At 38.9% G+C, this 12,498-nt stretch overlaps 1 protein-coding gene across 2 annotated transcripts in view; it reads right to left on the bottom strand.

Moving 5' to 3' along the window:
* Nucleotides 1–530: 530 nt before the first annotated feature.
* The window catches only part of Ros1 (ROS proto-oncogene 1, receptor tyrosine kinase), a 112,567-nt gene continuing 100,599 nt past the window's right edge, over nt 531–12,498 (bottom strand). Inside the window, exons 43-44 of one of the 2 annotated variants that reach the window (XM_034524422.2) lie at nt 7,207–7,370; nt 531–1,376 (exon numbers count right to left, since the gene is read on the bottom strand). In XM_034524422.2, the coding sequence (XP_034380313.1) occupies nt 1,066–1,376; nt 7,207–7,370 (475 nt within the window). In that variant the 3' untranslated portion in view covers nt 531–1,065. Of the gene's footprint in view, nt 1,377–7,206; nt 7,371–12,498 lie in introns of those variants that run through there. The other variant, XR_013105219.1, reaches the window with a different exon arrangement.

Here is a 12,498-nt window from a genome sequence, read left to right as displayed (position 1 = left end):
ATGATGAGTGAGTGTGAACGCATGTGTGTGCGGTGCTGGGAACAACCACAGGGTTCATTCATGCTAGTCAGGTGCTCTTCACTGAGCTGTATCCCAGGCCCTTCTCCCAAAAATACTCCTTACATTAGTTTCGTTTTCATGATGGCATAAAAATCACAAGACAGTGGTTAGGTGAGCTGTCTGTTCTTCTGGGCAATGCAGGTCAGTTCCCATCACCCACTGTGGCAGCGCACAGCCATCTGTAACTCCAATTCCAGGAACACCAACACACCCTTCAGGCCTCTGAGGACACCAGGCATGTGGTACATGTGCCTTCTGGCAGGCAAACGCTCATACACACAAAATAAAAAATAGATTAAAAATCATTTTTTAAATCACAAGAGAATTTTTGTGCCACCTTAAGACCACAAAATGTCAAACGTTAAGATCCAGAGGTTTTTGTGGTCCCGTTTTTTTTTTTTTTTTTTTTTTTTTTTTTTTTTTTTTTGCTATGCCTAAGCTGTTCATCCAAGCTCCCAAAATACAAAAGAGTTTACAGTGATGATTAAAGGGAATACTTTATTGGAATAATAGCATGACAGATGATTTCTCAGGGCACACGGGCTGCCCCCTCCTGTATGTGTCTCTAATTGTTTCCTGCATCCTCTTTAAGGTAATCTGCAGTTCAGGTGGTCCTCAGCAGACGCCTGCTGCACTCCAATCTGCATCCTTGCATGAACATATTCCTGTCACTACCTGTTTGGGAAGATGTTTTACTGCACAGCAGGGTGGGCAGTGCTCCGTAGGAAAGGGCTTCAGTGGAGAGGGACAGTAATGATTTCTTCCCAGACTTAAGATTTGTCCTGGGATTCCACACACACAAAGGTTTCTCTGATAATCCACTGAAGGTTAGATCACTGGTAAAGAGATCGAAGAATGAAACCAAATGGCTGTTGGAACCAAGATCAGAACTTAGAAACTTCGCTGTGTCAATTCAGAGTCTAGCCTGCCACCACACCTTTATTCTTTTCTGCAAGTAACTTAACGCGATGTTGATCTCAGTGCTGTGTTTCCTACGAGACACTATTATTCAGACACATCTCCATGTCTGCTGTGAGCAAGACAGGCATAATTCAGGCCTTCGGACTGGCCAGGAGAGCTGAAAGCCACCTGTGGTTCCTGGCAGAAGTCTTTGTCTGCCCGTGGTTGCTTCTTGTCTTTCTTCAGATCACGCAACCCAGATTCCTTAGGGCCTAGAGGACCCTCATAACTTCCCTCACCTTGGCTACATTTTGTGGCAGGCACCATATAATTTAATCCTTCTTGGTTTTTGGTTTCCATCAACGCCACTGGCATCGTGTCATCTGAATTCAAAGCAACCACTTCATCATCTTCACCTGTGAGAGAGTATAGAAGTTACTGCAGTGTCTGCCTAACTTATTTTGTTTGTAATTATATATAAATATATATGCATATATATACATATATGTGTGTGTTTATGAACTGGGATATATGTATGTATATGCATATATAATATATAATATATAATATATTAAATATATATGATATATGATATATATCATATGATATATCTAATATATCATATTATATGTTATATAATATATGATCATACTATATCATATGATATATGATATATAATATATGATATATCACATATGTCATATATGATATATATGGTATATGATATATTATATCATATATTATATTTATATAAAATATAAAATAAAATATAAAATAAAGATAATGCCAAGCAAATTATATATATATATATGATTATATTATATAATATATATTTTATATATACATATAAAATTTGCTTGGCATTATCTTATGAAGACAGCTAAATGTTACAAAAACAAATGTAAATAGCACATGTTCCCTGTCCTTTAGTCTATGGCTCTCTAGAAGAGAAGTAGACATGTCACTGTAGGTGCTGATGTGTAATTACATAAAAGACTATATAAAATTGTGTGATACTGCATACATGAGAAACAGATGAAGCAGGTCACTGCCTTGTGATGAAAGTTAGAAGCCCCACGCCAGGCATTGCTTGTTAAGGTAATATATAAGATATACAGTCTACCAGGAGTGAAGCATGCACTGCTTATCTGTAATAGAGAGTCATTGCTCTTTAAAATTTACATTCAGATGGAAAGAGATGGACAGTGAACCAGTAGACAATGGAGAGCAGTGGGGCAGAGAAAGGGCCTAATAACAGCATGCAAATGAGCTGCTGTTTTAAATAGCGGTTACAAAATACCCATGAATGAGGTAAGATTCTAGCAGACACACAGATTAAATAAGAACACCGTCCATAGCTCTTCCATTTTGTTTTGTTTTGTTTTGTTTTTCTTCTTTGCCACAGTACAGGAGATTTGAACCTAGGGCCTTAAGCATGCTCCCTGAGTCATGTACCTCTAAAGTATGTCCCTGTTGTTCTGTAAGACTTGACCTCACAGCCCTTCTGTATCAGCCTCCTCCCAAATTCAGGGGTAACATGACTGTGCCACTAGGCCTGCATCCTCCTTTATCCCTGTGCTGGCTCAGCTGCATGGTTATTCTAACAGCATTCAGAAGAGAGACCAGAAAAAGGCTTGAGAGGCCTTTGTGCTCAGTGAAGTAACAACAGGACTCCAATGTGGCTGGTCACCTTCAACAGTGCACACAAGGGAAAGAATGCACACCTGGATAAGTTGGGTGGCAAGGTAAAGGAGGAGGAGGATGGTGACATGAAGGATAGTAGTAGTTATTTTGAGTATTGTTCAAGTTAACCCTTATAGAGCCCTAGTTATGCACTGAGCAATATTTTAAGCCATAGTCATGTGTTAACTCATTTTTTTCTATTGGTTAGGTAGTGCTATTGTCTGCATTTAACAGATGAGGGAGATGAGGCACGAAGGAGTTCAGTGACATGCTTAAGGGCATCCAGCTAGAATGAGTTTGTGTCCTGTTGTGTCTCTCTGAGAGGTGGTTTCAATTTCCATGCTGTGTGAGAATCAGCAAGAACAGTGGACCCTTGATGAGATGCCTACTTTGCCTAATACCTAAATTCTGAATACCAAGGGACAACCCAATTTCTACTAACTGGGTATTGCCAGTATGTACTACAGACATAAAAAATAACTTGCTATCTATAATAATAGCAAGAGAAACCATCAAGAAATAATATCTTTAACATTGAGTCATTCAGCAGCTCCAGTGGACTTGCTCTTCATTAAGACAGTCTTAAAAGGCTTAGAGAAACCACACGGGTAACTCTACAGTTTGCAGCTCTCCACTCTTCTTAGCTGTTTCACTGACATCCATTTAATCCATTCAACAGTGTGTTGGAGTGCTTCCACCAAGCATAACTTTAATTATTTTTGCTTTGATGAGTTTGAGAGAATAAAAAAAAATTAGTCATATGAAACAAATAAATTTCTTTTTGCAAATTATACTTCTGTGTGCCTAAGAAAAACCATTAACTACCTACTTCATTGGTTCAGAGAGCTGGCAGCAATATTTAGTAACTTGACCCTGGCAAGCTTTTAGCAATTAATACATCTTGTTGCATAAAGAGCTCTGGAGCGATGGTGGTGATGGAGAAGGTTGTTTTGATACTTCTTTTCAAAAAGTATTCACCACAAAAACCTACAGATCAAAACTAAGACAAATATTCTGAACAAAGGTGGCAGGCACTCAGGAACCTCTTTGGGAGGGAAATATTAAAATAAAAACTTCCGAGTAAGACAGGGTATTTAGAGGCGAGACATATGCCGGCTGACTGGCTATGTTTAGAACAGCACAGGGCATTGCGATTTGTTTCCTGTAGAACTCTTTGAGCTGGTGAGGTGATGTTTACACAAATGTTGGGATGAAGTCACTGGGATATTTTTACTAGGTGCCCAGATACGTTACTAATTTCTCTCTCTCTCTCTCTCTCTCTCTCTCTCTCTCTCTCTCTCTCTCTCTCTCTCTCTTGTTCCCACCTCCCCTTCCAACCTCCTTCCCCCCATTTGATCAGTAGAACCAGAACCAGAGCATAGACATGGCATTGCTGCTATTATTGCTGTAATCCTACAGTGCTTCATTAAAAAAAAAAAAAAAATGGAAAAAGTCCTTCCAGTGCCTTTGTTGGTTTCTTAAAGACAGACACCTTTGACGCTGTGTTAAGTACACTCATTAGTCTGCAAAGTAACAAATTACTTCTCTCATATTGTAAATAATGATTATGTTCAGTTTGCCTTACAGAAACTGCTTCAGCATTTACAGTTTTGCAAATATGCAAACCTCACTCTTCACTGGGTTTCTTCTCTCATTCCTGCCTCTTTTCTTCAATCATAATCTTGGGCGTCAAAGATTCTAGTGGTTCTGAACTTCTTTCCGTTCCTTAACTTCAAACAGCAGAAAAATTATTTCTCTTTTACTACAGTTAGATTTCTATCAGTCCAGATTACTCTTTAGATCATTATAGTTTGTCTGTTAATGATTCCTGCCTTATTATTCTGCATGCTTATGTCCACTGTCTACTCTGATTTTGTTAATGATATTTATTTGTTTCATTTTGTTTTTTGGAAACAAGGTCTGGCTTTCCTGGAACCCCCTATGTAGATGCAGTTGCCTTTTAAACTGTGATAAGATCTCTGCCTACTAAGTGCTGGGATTTTAGAAATTGGCCCCTACATTGGACTTTATTGCTCATATTTAGAATTTCAACCATCTCTGACAACATCTAGTATTCAAATCTATTGGGTATAATCAAACCAAAATGATGCGTGATTTCTAGCAAGCAGTCAGAATAAGCTCGTCTGTTCTCCTTGGCTATACAGCCCTTTGTTGAGGCACAACCCTAAGCGTGTGTGAAGATACTTTGATGTCAGCATCATTTGTTTCCTCTCTTAGCCTCACAGGTTAACTGTTAATAGGTCTGTGGAAATTTCTATTAGAGCCTTAGAAAAAGATAACCTCTCAGGCCTACTGAAGCATCCTCTGTGATATATATATATATATATATATATATATATATATATATATATATATATATCACACCTGGTAGGAAAGATTCCATGAGTAAAAAACATAAATTATTTATTGGATATTTTATTTATTTACATTACAGATGTCATCCTTTTTCCCCGTTTCCCCTCCCTAGAAACCCCTATCCTATACCCCCTCTTCCTTTATGCTTTTATACCATTTTGATTACATGAATGTAATAAGGTCAGTTCTAGGTTGAGGGTCTAGCAATATAATAGATGCAAATAGTCAGGGAACAAGCAATGCAATAAACACAAATAGTCAAAGAAAAAGCAAGGCATTAAGCCCAGTTACATGAACACTCCCGTGGTCACTGTTTCTAAAGGCTGATCAGGATGACTAAAGTATCTGAGCCAACTTCTCTATCCTAGCCCAAGGTCATTTTCATGTCTGAAGCCTACTTCCTTGTTCTAGCCTAAAATTTAGAATCCTGTCTGAAACTACTTCTTTGTTCTGGCCTAATATTTAGATTCCTGCCTGAGATTACTTCTTTGTTCTAGCCTAATGTCAGATTCCTGCTTGAAGCCTACTTCCTTGTCCTTGGCCAATGTCATATTCCTGTCAAGCAGCCCATTTCCTTGTCCTTGGCCCATGTCAGCTTCTTGCTAAGCAGCCCCAAAGGTTCTCCATCTCTCCCCCCTTTTTATTTTGTTAACAAGACTGAGCCTGTGTTAGGTCATTCTGACAAGAAAGCCTTTTTTACCCATCATAGAATATGCATTATCAAAGGCAATGCACTTATGTCTTAGGTTGGTAAGGCTCTGTGCAGAATCTTACCTGTCCTTGGCTTGCCAGCCTGTTGATTTAATAACTCTGTCTGGGGGTCCACTTTCAAGCTTAAGCCATAGCTGCCAACATGTTGATGTTGTTAAAGATAAGCTTTAACACAATGGGCAGGAATAAAATATTCCCAGGACAAGAAGGGCTAGCCTGATCATAAATTTTTTTAAATATATTGCAAGTAGAGCCCATCACACTTCTAATCTTAGCACTTTTGCAGTGCGGTAAGAAGGTTTCTAATTCAAAGTTGTGGTGGTTTTTAGTGAAAATGGCCCCCATAGGGCCATAGTGAGTGGCACTTTTAGGAGGTATGGCTTTGTTGAAGGAGGTATGTCTCCAGAGGTTGGGCTGTGAGGTCTCAGATGCTCAAGCCTAGTGTGACAGTTCTCTCCCTGCCGCCTTTGGATCTGATACAGACTTTCAGCTACTTTTTTAGCACCATATCTGCCTGCATGCTGCCATCATCCCCATCATGATGACAATGGACTAAACCTTTGAACTGCAAGCCAGACCCAATTAAATACATTTTTTAAAATAAGAGTTGCCATAGTCATAGTGGCTCTTCACAGCAATAGAAACCCTAATTAAGGCAGAAGCCATCCTCAGTTACATAGAGAGTGTGAGGCCAGCTTGAGCTATATAAAGCCCTGTCTCAAAAAAAAATTTAGAATAATTAAATAAATAATAAAATACAGATCAACTGTAAGTTCTGGAAGAGTGGCTATTTTTGTAGAATTCACCCACTCAATCCTTCACTAGCTGCTCATTGTACTTTGGGTTTCCATGACAACACTACCTTGGGGTTTTCCTTCCTTTTCTGTTATCTCCTATTATGCCCACCAACTTGTAGTGCCAGTCCCTCACATTCATGCATACCAAACTCCATATTTTTCGGAAAACATACAAATAGAAAGATGTTCATTAAAGTAATTAGAATGGCTGCTTGGCAGGAGGTGGGGGTGGTGAATGGAGGAAGTAGAACCAGAGAAGAATATGGAGACAAACGGACTAAAGAGATAAACAAAATAAGGCAGAAGCCCTGCAGAGACCAATGATGATAATGTGCCATAAACAGAAAGTCTATAATTATCTAAACTCAACTCTGCAGTTGAAATACAACTGATGAAAGGTAGGGAGGCCATGAACAGACAGAAGGGAAACAGCCCAGCATACAAACTTTCCTTTTTACTACCTTAGTATAATCTCTTTCTTTAATTTTAAAACACAATACAAGGCATTTTCCAAAGAGGTTCACAACAAACAGCATAATGATGATGCCAGCGTATTATTATTATTATTATTATTATTATTATTATTACCTACTCTAAAGTACCTGCTATGTAGATTCCATTGTAACCTTGGGAAAAACATTGTAACACTGGGGAGAAAATTCTACAGAAGCAATCTCACCTTCAAAGCCTTTGTTGATGACTCCCCTGGCAGAAGCTGCTTCTCCACAGTGAGAAACATTGTTTAAGGAAACATTTCTGAAGAACTGAAGCTGATCTTGAATGTTATGAAAAGTGGGTCTTTGGTCAGGTTCTTGAGCCCAGCATTGGGACATTAAATTCCACCTGGACATATGGATAAAGATGAGAAAGTACATGATGACACAATGTTGCAACTGATAGTCCCAGAAAGGACATGTTAGAGAGCCAGAGTTGTATCCAGCTCCCCATGTTTAATACAAATGTTGACATTATCTCAGTGGTAGTCAATCTAAGTTAACAGATGGGTATATGGACGCTCAGGAATGTTTATTTAGCAGATCAAGGAAAAACTGTTGAAGAAGCATGGGGGTTGTTTTTTTAACTTCACAGAACAACATAACAAAATCTAAGGTTCGTTACAGGCTAAATAGATGTCCAGTAGCAGAATGAGAGAAGGAACCCAGATTTGAGCTCAGGATTATTTCCTCATATACTTCAAAGAATAATTCGGACATTCTCAGTTCACCAGACATACGTAGCAGGTTGACTGAATTGCCTTTCCCATACAGCACTCAACAGCATGCATCCATTGACTCACTGTAGGTTTATTAGACACTTGTTTTACACCAGCATAACATTTGGAGCTAGGGTTTCCACAAGTAGGGCTTTTGTCTTCATAGGTGACATGTGTGGTAAATGAAAAAGAGTGACAATTTATCACACTGCAAATCAAATGAATGGGGGTGGGAGAGGTAACTCTCTAAATATTATCTCTAATTAGATCTTTTACAGAGTTCCCACCTAAAAGAAAATAATAGCTTAAGATAATGTCCTATATGATCTAATTCAGTTCACCACTCTAAAACATCTTTTTAAATAATGGTCACATTTTTCTATAATAATTTAGCTTGTCTCATTTCTGAGCTAGTCCCACCCTTCTTTCCACATAGTATCATGGTATCTGCCAGGGAAGAAAGAGGTCTGTGTATTGGTGTGTACCGCCACCATGAGTGATCTTTCCTAGCCTCCAGAACTGATCATCCATCCTACATCCACAACAGACTCTCTGGTAGCTCTGCTGGGTCTCAGGGATCCTCTTCCTTGAGCAAGATGTCTGTTGTCTCTAGGCTTGGGCTTCTCTATGACTCTGTTATAACTTGGAACTGTAGACAAATATCAGGAAAACCACACTTGTTTCTGCTGGAGCCCCACATGAGGCTATCTGTGTAAATATCTAACTCTGAACAAAGAGTTCACAGCATATGAGAAGCAAAGGAAGTCTGGAAGTGCAAACTTGATTTTTCTGTCTGGTATGCCGCCATTCTACCTTCTTAACAAAGATCAGTCTTCCCGTATCAAAGTGGGGGATCATTTGTTCAATGCTCTCTGGGTCATCCCCGCAAAGGTGAAGGCAGCAGTGTTGTTCCTGGCCTTGAAGTTCTATGAAGTTCTCTTCTTCCCACATTAGTCCAAAACTTACAAGCAACGAAGCTTCTGCTCATTTCTTTAACAGTGTAATAGTTAACATTGTTTCAGTGGCTCAGACTGGTATTTTATATGTTAATACATTAATAAGAGTCTAAGTGTCTGGTCAGCTCTGCCACCTCCATCACTGGTTTTCTGAGCTACAAACTTTTCAAACATCTAATTATTTTTGAGAATTTCATACATGAGTACCATGTATACACCATTTCCATCCCTTCTCCAGCCCCTCCCATGCTCCCCACTCCTTCTCAACAATTTTATAAACTTTTCTTTTTAAAGTTTTATTTTAAATTTAAATTATTGTTTTATTACACACAATAACATTTTATTATATGCAATACAATTTTAATAACTATTTTAAAATTTTATTGTTACACACATGTATACATACATGTACCTATGGAGTTCATTTAGCGTCGTGGGTGTGTGTGTGTGTGTGTTTATGGCTGACCATTTGAGGCTAAGGTGCTCATTCCTAGAAAAAGCTGACTCTCTCTCACCAGCTGTTGATTCCTGTAGCTCTTCATCTAGGGGTAGGACCTTAGAAAACTTTCCAGTCCATGTTCAGAAATCAAATTGAGCAGTTCCTGTTTAGGCAAGGGTATTGTTAAGATTCCATGGTTGCAGCTTCCCCGTCATGTCTAGAAGACAGTACGACCAAGTACATGCTTTCTTTTTTCTTTTCTTTTCTTTTCTTTTCTTTTCTTTTTTTTTTTTTTTTGATTTTCACAGAGGGATGGATAAATAAATATAAACTGGGAAATATTTAAAAGTATTAGCACTACTACATCAATAGAAAATTTATGTAATTCAAATTGTGTTATGTGCTTCAAAAGGTACAAAAGAAAGCAAACACATGTTCTAGTGGATGGGAATATTTCTGGTGAGTTTCTCACAGAAAGAGGGGCCCTTCTGCACAGGTGCCACTTAAGCCTGTGAACGTGTAGGGAGAGAACATGCTAATCATTGGATCAGGGTATGTGCAGAAGTCAGGCAATACAAGATGGCATGTGCAAAGCCCTACATTTGGAAAGATCTGGGCACATTTTAAAATCTGCAAGAAGGTAAGAAAGGTTGGAGGTGGAAGAATGAAATGCCATTAGAAGGGAAAGCAGGATCCTGCAAGTCTCGCAAACCAAGAGGAGCTATCGGAGGTCTTAAGGTATACACTCTGCACCTTTAAAGAACCATTCTAGCTGACAGGCGGCAATTGGATTGTACAGGAGTCAGGTGGAAGCTACTGGCCAAAGGCTAAGAAATATTATAATTTGGACTAAGTCATTGACAATGAGACTGGAACAGAATTATATTCAAGCACTAGACGGCAATCACCCGCAAGTCATTATAGGTATTGTATTTATCTATTTTAGGAACTACAATGCAGTCTTGAATACAGTACAATAAAAACTCCACTTGAATTTCTTTCATTTCTAGATATATAGGTCAAATCCACATTAGTGCTAAGTGTCAAGGTATTCTGAGAAAACAACATTCGATGTTTTCTATGGACTGTTCTGGTGCCTTCAAGGGATGGATGGTCTGGCTACAAAATGCCAGACTTCTCTTTATTTTTACTTTGTTAGAATCATATCTGATTTTAAAAAATGAATGACAAAATCTATCACCTCCTCTGCCCGTTTATAATCTGTGCCTTTTAGGTGCAGAGCTGACCCATCCATTTCACAGCTAGAGCATTACAGGTAAGATTATAATTGATAGCAGACTGTGGATCCTAAGGCATAATTAAAATATAATCTGGATGGCTAATCTAGACATTTTCTTAAGAATTAAGATGAGAAAATGAAGTGATTCTTGAGGCAGCATTTCTGAGAATAGAGATGATTGCCTAGATTCTGACAAAATATGTCAAGCCATCACACTTCAGTTACAAAGTTTTATCCTATCTGCAACCTATTTAATGGACACTACTTGGAGGCGTGGAAGGAAGAGGAAGAAGAGAGAAGAGAGTCAAGGCAGCCATCCCCAGGGCTGATACTTACTGCCCATCACCCACACACCTACTCTGCCCTCCAGAAGTGGTGCCTCTTATTTTATATATACATGATTTCTTTACATAGGTATGCTCAGTGTTTTTATCTAGGAAGGCTTTTAACTTGCCTTAGTCATCAGTCTTAACCTTCTAGAGGCCAAAACATGATATACAAGAACCGTCTGTCCTGGGAGTTGGAAACAGACATAGACTGAGGAGAGAGGAGTTACATAAAGCTGCAACATCTAAAAGTAAAGAATGTAGGCTCGAATAGCAAGCAATAAACTGGCAAGGGGATGAAATGAAGAGGCTTTTAAGAATTTAATAATCCTAAGAAAGCTTTACTCAGGTCTTTCAAGTAAATTAACAATTACAGCTGCAGCTGGGGGTGTCTTCTTTCCAATGTTCACGTCAGTGCTTAGTACTGTACATTACATACCTCTAAAGGCACAGTGACAAATACCCAAGTGCATTATCCTAGATGCATTTGCTATTTCTTGGGTTTGTCTAAATTTGTGTGGGATGCTTGTTCTAATTCTAGGAGAGAACCCGCTATACTTGGAGTAATTCATTTGGCTACGTATTGGGCTTCAAATCCCTCCACTCACTAATGTGATCCTTTGATCTTCTTTACATCTTTGCTTTTGTTTTGTTTTGTTCCAAAATAGCATGAGACTCGTTAGTTGTGTTCAGTATTACTCTTCATGCATATTACAGTCCTTGGATTCACAAAGTCATTGAAGTTCAACAGAGGAAAATGTCAGCATCTTTTACATTTAAGCAGGCAAGTGTCTGTAACTATTTAAATAAAACACATAAAATACAAAGTTCAAGAATCCCTCTTTTCATTGTGTCCAATCCCAGAGAGACTTATAATTGAGCTGAATATTTTTAAGCGTTAAAATAACGTTACAACTCCCCAGCCTGCCATTGTTATGTCCTACATCTGAGGGTCTCTGCAACAAGTCTGCCATTGTGATGTGTCCATCTCAGGGCCCCAAAAAGCTCTTGCTTACAGCAGAATTTCCCTTTGATCCTATTTCTTCACAGAAATGGTGTGGTGGTTGTTCACAGTAAAGTCTAGAGAGAACACCATTGACTGGGCTTTCCTCTGTACACCTGAGCCTCCAAACAGAGTACAGGAGTGCTCTGAACTCCACATTCCAGCAATAGCTGAGGAGAGCGGGGTATCAGAGCTCACCTGCCCCAGGAATTATCCAGGTGCTGAGTATTTAGGTGGTGAGTGGAAGGTGCAATGTGGCTCAGCACAGACTTTCAGCCTCTAAGCTGGGCCTGTGATCTCAGAGCCGCACTTCAAATAAAACTTAGTTCCTCCTGGGCTCCAAGGAGAGTAGTTAATCTTTATCATGACAACTTAAGGCCATGGCCAGATTGAATGGCACGAGGGCTCTGCTTCCCAGTACAGCTTGTTTCTGTGGTGGCTCTGAACTCTTCCCAGGGTTCTGCAGAGTCATGAAGTTGGAACTATTGCTCACTTTTTAAATGATGTTCAAATTAATCTCAAAACCACCAATGAGCAATCTTGGTTTCAGGAAAGTATATATAAAAAGTACATCAACATTCAATGGTATTTTTGGAGGGTTTTGATTATTTGTTTTTACTTTTTCCAATAATGCTTTGTTTTGGCCTTTTTTTTTTTCTTACCCTACAGGTCTTTTGCCTATATAGGATGGTTTCTATGAGAAATCTGTATGTGTTGTGTGTGTGCCTCTGCGTCGATTTGTGTCTCTTGTGCTTTTCGTTGAAGGCTACTTCGTGTGCATTTCTTTTGGCCGA

Source organism: Arvicanthis niloticus, chromosome 20 (assembly GCF_011762505.2).
Source record: "Arvicanthis niloticus isolate mArvNil1 chromosome 20, mArvNil1.pat.X, whole genome shotgun sequence".
Taxonomy (NCBI): domain Eukaryota; kingdom Metazoa; phylum Chordata; class Mammalia; order Rodentia; family Muridae; genus Arvicanthis; species Arvicanthis niloticus.
This window is presented reverse-complemented; position numbering and strand designations above follow the sequence as displayed.